Source organism: Triticum urartu, chromosome 5, assembly GCF_003073215.2.
Source record: "Triticum urartu cultivar G1812 chromosome 5, Tu2.1, whole genome shotgun sequence".
In the NCBI taxonomy this organism is placed as follows: Eukaryota; Viridiplantae; Streptophyta; class Magnoliopsida; order Poales; family Poaceae; genus Triticum; species Triticum urartu.
Genome location: NC_053026.1, coordinates 633289625 through 633295046, shown reverse-complemented (window position 1 = coordinate 633295046; position 5422 = coordinate 633289625). Strand labels below are relative to the sequence as shown.

Genomic DNA, 5422 nt, shown 5'->3' with positions numbered 1-5422 from the left:
TTAGTGAATCAGAAGACCTGGGCCTTCGATGGCCCGCTGACGGAGGTAAACAGGAGGTCGTTCTCCGGAGCAGCGGCCCGCAACACGGTGTCGCAAGCGTGCGTAACGACTTGGGACAGCCGAGTTGATCTGAATCCTACGTTCGAGCGATCCGACGGCTAAGAGTGTCAAATCACTGTGGAGGCTTGTAGGTAGCTGTGTTATACTGTTTAGTAATACCTGTTGTGCATGTTGAGAAATATGTTAGTGTGGGCTAGTTATTTAAATGTAGATAGTATAGACATCCGAACAGAACAATAAAAATGTCACATGCACAGATTTTGGAAAACAGAATCATCTATTTAAATAAAGAAGAGTTACAGCCAGTATAGATACAATAATGGTACGAGCTACAAAAAACAGCCCTTTATTCCATTTCAGTTCTTAGAACTAGTAGATATAATCCATTCTAAAAAACAAGAGTAGCTACTATATTTTTTGCATAATTCAAACAAGAACTTAGCCTTTATCAACTCCATCATGGTACCGCTCGCAAAAAAGGAAAAACTCCATCATGGTACGCTCGCTGGGGGTCCAAGTCCAACCCCTGACCCTTTAGTTCAGCCAAATGAACTAAATTTCAAAAAGTCACGGGCAGCCCAGAACGTTACAAATTTGCATCCCTATGCGCGCACACGGCCAGAGCCTCAATCGGTTCTCAAAGTTTGATCGAGGATGGCAAGAACAACTCCTAACGATCGACAAAACATGGCGATGACTGAAAAAGAGAAGGGCAAAAAAACATCCGGATTTTCCCCCCATGTCTAGCTAGGTTCTGGTTCCTTTTTTTTGATAAGGTGTTTGGCAGGGGGCTGGAGGGTGAACCCTTGTTGAGTGGCTTACCGTTTTCATGGGAAAGAAAAGAGAATGGGCTTCTTTTATATCGAAGAAAAATAAACTAGGTTCTGAAGAGCTCCAGGCAGTGCTCCTGGTCCAAGTTCCTGCTCCAGAACTTCTTGTAGTACTCGTCGTAGGTGTAGTTTCTGTAGACCGCCGGCGATTTCTCACCGATGAGCTTCTCGGCGGGGCCGAGCTTGACACTGTTGCAGGGGCAGAGGAAGGAGGCGATGGACATCCTCGGCCTGTCCGAGTTCACCACGGCGCGGTGCCACACGCTCTTATATCTCCCGTTGCTCAGCGCCTGAAACACAGTGGAAATTGGTTTCAGTTAGCACCACTTCGGTCAGAGTCCGCGAGTTCAGAGAAGAGTGTGGCGTCATGCAATGCGTCATTGAATCTGGGCAGTTCACTTTCTTATATCTCTGTATACAGTATGATGCTCGGAGTATCTTATATGATTGCACATCGAGACTGACGTAATGCAATGCGTCACTGGACCTGGGCTGTTCATGTAATTTATTTGCACTTCTTCTGTGGTCGGTCAAGGTTTGTCTTGATTATGTACGTGGATACAGTTCAGTGCAGCAGATCGGGCAATATTTTACTGAACTTGCACACAATTAGCAATGTGTTCTACACCTAACTAGGCAAACAGTGTAAGATGTCTTGGCCTAAGCAATTGACCGTGTGACGTGTGTCCATGTGCAGTGTATGATGCTAAATGGAGTACACATGCAGTCATTGGGCTACTCATGTTTGTTTACACTTGTTGTGTGGTCTGTCAAGAGATTGTCTTAATCATGTGGGTGCAGTTCAGTTAGAGCAGATCAAACAGTATTATACCGAACCTATAGACAATTAGCAATGTGTTCTACACCTAACTAGGCTGCTAAACTGCAACAAGATGTATGCATATAATATGAGGGCACACATTTGAATACTGCAACCGATTGGTCTTGGTTTGCTGAAGAGATATATGCTATGTACTTGGTGTATCACCTGAAGCTGGTCGCCAAGGTTGATGACGAGCGCGTTGGGCCACGGGTTGACGGCGATCCACCGGCCTTCCTTGAGCACCTGCAGCCCCGCAACCTGCTCGTCCATCATCAGGATGGTGAGGGCGTTGGGGTCCGTGTGCGCCGGGAGCCCGTAGGTCAGCTCCGGCGACGGGCACTTTGGGTAGAAGTTCACTGCCATGTGCTGCTCCTGCTCGCCGAGGACCTTCTTGATGTAGTCCTGCTCCAGCCCCAGGCTCGCCGATATCATGGCGTAGAGCCGGAACCCAAGCTGCCGGACCTCCTTGCAGTATGTGCTCATGACATCCCTGGTTCATGAAAAATGTGCCTGCAGTTAATCATCTTTGAACCTTGCAAGTTACAACTATCCTTTTTCCAAAAAGCAGCGTTTTCAGTAACTTAAAATGTAGCATCAAGGGGACACAAGGAAGTAGTGATCTAAACAATCTTATATTAGTTAACAAAAGGAGTATCTTTTTCCGATATAGATAAACAAAAGCATCTCGCTAGATATTTTCATTCACGCGTGATTTAGCAGCCGATTGTCGCTGTTAAACACTATTTCGTGGGGACATGTCATGGTACCAGTGACCATCTTGATCTTGGCCCTACGGTACCAAGTTCCTCTGCCATGTCCATCCTCCAATGACATCTAGTGATACCACCCACATCCCTACACGAACAAGTTGCGACGTTGTGTCAACATCGTCTATCATCCATGAGATCTAATCCTAGATCCTTAGCAGGTGAAATGTTCCGGACACGCATCATGTGAGTGTGACCACCACCATGGATGATGTCCTTCCTTGTGATCTCCTGTGTTTTTTTCCGGTTTGATTTTCTTTTTAAAAGTGGTTCTTATTTCATTGTCTTGTTGTGACATATCTGTTCTGTTTCCTTGGCGCCCATGCTGCAAATTGTGCCCTTTTATAAGCAAAGTAGCAGAAGAGGCATATATTGACAGGTCACCCGAACTGGGCAGTTCCTTGTCACCCCTGCTCTCTCCCCCGGCCAGGCCCCCCGTTCACGTTTATGCCAGATTCTAGCACGACATTTAGGTGCGCGGTGTCGATTGTAGCATGGACCACTTCCATTTATTACTGATTTCTTAGCCCTGAACTAATACTTTTATGAGTGCAGGAAACACTGTCTGTCTTTGTGCAGAGAATACATCTCCAGCACATGGACAGGTCGTTGGTGGTTTGTTTTCTTTCAGGTACATGGTATAGCTTGTTAATAGTTTGGTACTGTGTACTGTATGGTTTGTTAGCAATAGTTTGGTACTCTGTACGCCGTCCTTGTTCCAGGTACAGAGCATAGTTTGTTAGTTTGGTGTATAATACGTCCTTGGTTGTTCCAGGTACAGAGCATAGTCTGTTAGTTTGTTTGATAATTTGCCTGTACAGCGATCAGTCTCGTGACTCATGACAAAAGTGCCAGTTTCTTTGTCTGTTTACGGTTGAATCTAGGGCGGAAAGCTAAAGAAATTGGCACCTTTGGCATCAGTGACAAAATATTTGAAAAAGGTGCGTTTTATTATAGTTGAAGAAACCCTAGGTAATGCTGGAACATTGTCAACTATGCTAGAAAGGCAGCCTCATGAGTACTTGATTGGTACAGCTACCAGTGCTAGTGCTGGTACAAAATAATGCCAAAGTAATTAGGGGAAAGTACTTTCAAGGAATTTCTGGAGTAATCAAATTTGGAACACAAATTTCATAAGGGTGCTCTGTTTTCTTGCAGTGCTGGAGCAAGGTCCGGCGACGCAAATTTTGAGTACTTTCTTTCGGTGGGGAAGGAAGGAAGTGTAATGGCGGGAATTGGTGAAGAGTACCTGAAGGGCGGGGGATTGGTAGGCCACTCCGGGACGAACTGCTCGAGCGGGTGGCAGTGCAGGCGGAGGTAGTCACGCCAGTTGTGCACGGTCTCCTTGCGCACGTTGAAGCTGGTGGAGAGGCGCATCTTCTTGGCCGGGTCGTCGGAGTAGAGCTTGGCCTTCTCCTCCGGCGAGAGGCGGAAGAACTCGTGCGCCACCGCCATCGCTGCCAGCATGACCTCCAGCGGCAGCCCGTGGTTGAGCACCTGGCGATCGGTCAGAGACCACACGCGGCATACGCGAGCACGGTGAGCGAAAGCAGAGCGCCCCCATTCTCTCTTTCCGAAAGGAAAAACAGAGCGCCGGCCGGGCTTGTAAGCCGGAGGGAATGGGAATTGGGATGGACTAACCTGGAAGAAGCCGTGGGAGCTGCAGGCGGCGCCGATCTGGGCGACGACGGCGGCGCGGTCGGGGTTGGCGAGGTCGACGACGGGGATGTCGGCGTCGGGCACGACCTCGTCCAGGCGCGGCCGCTCCGCCTCGGACCGGACGTAGCTCTCGGGCAGCGTGTGGTGCACGGCCGTGGAGATGAGCTGCTCCGCCATGCCGGCACAACAACACACAGGCACACGAGATAGAGAGGGAGAGAGAATAGATGGATGTCACGGTGGAGGCGTGAGCAGAGGAACGGCCGGAGGCGAAGAGGAAACGCCGCGGCTGGGCTGGGTTTGTTTGAGCAGGCGGGGAAGTCGGAGGATTTATGGAGAAGGCCATAGACTGAAGAGACGCGCTGGCGGGTTGACCAGGGAGCGGCGCGTCGTCACCCACAGCCAAAGGGCGGGACGTCATCGGCCTGGCGACAGGTGACGTACACTGGACGGATGGATGGCGGACCGCACCGGTGGTGCACCGCTTGGCGAGCCAGCCAGGCGTTTGCGGCGGCGCGTCAAGGCCGCGTGTCGAGCACTGCCGTGCCATCCCGACGGCCCCGGGGCACCCAAAAGGCACAGCTCGGTAGAGTCGGCCTTGCACTTATGAGCTGCTTAAAGCATCTCCAACAGGCACAAAAACTGCTCCACGCTAAAATTTATGTTTTTTAGGGACGGACAGTTCTAGCAAAAGCTGTAAAACAGTACGCGCGTAAAAAAAATTAGGCACACGCTAAACTTTACGCGTGCATTATTTTACAGCTTTTGCTGGAGCTGTCTGATGCCCAAAAAACTTGAATTTTAGCGCGCGGAGCAGTTTTTGTGTGTGTGCTGGAGATGCTCTAAACTAATGTTGAGTCTGGCGTGTTAAAAATGCTATAATGGCACGCTATATTTTAGCGTACAAATTTTTTATGCGTCTGGAGAAGCTCTTAGCTTCTTTACACACCGCACCGGTTTTTATTTATATAAGTACACGTTTAACCAGACGTATTTTATGTAGAATATGCACTGATGCTTTTTAAAAGATCGGTTTAATTTTCTAATTACTTCGTTAGTAAAGAAATATAAAGCATCTAGCACTGTACAAATCCTAAAGACATCTTCAGTGCGGACCCTCAAACCATCCGCATTCGTCCGGACAGTATGGTCCGAACATGTTGTACCATCCAACATGGACCTGATCCAAACGTACTTTTTTTCTGCAATCCGGAGACAAAGGTGGGATATGCAGGCGTTCGGACCACTGCCACGTCCGCATTTGACCATCCCGGCCTACCTAA

General features: G+C 48.8%; 1 protein-coding gene across 1 annotated transcript; it reads right to left on the bottom strand.

Moving 5' to 3' along the window:
- Positions 1-318: 318 nt before the first annotated feature.
- Positions 319-4460, bottom strand: LOC125511423 (flavanone 3-dioxygenase 2-like). Its single transcript, XM_048676789.1, has 4 exons — positions 4122-4460; positions 3730-3977; positions 1879-2203; positions 319-1180 (listed from the first exon to the last, which is right to left on the bottom strand). The coding sequence occupies exons 1-4, from the start codon at positions 4314-4316 to the stop codon at positions 938-940; spliced, it is 1011 nt and encodes a 336-aa protein (XP_048532746.1). The 5' UTR covers positions 4317-4460; the 3' UTR covers positions 319-937.
- Positions 4461-5422: the final 962 nt, after the last annotated feature.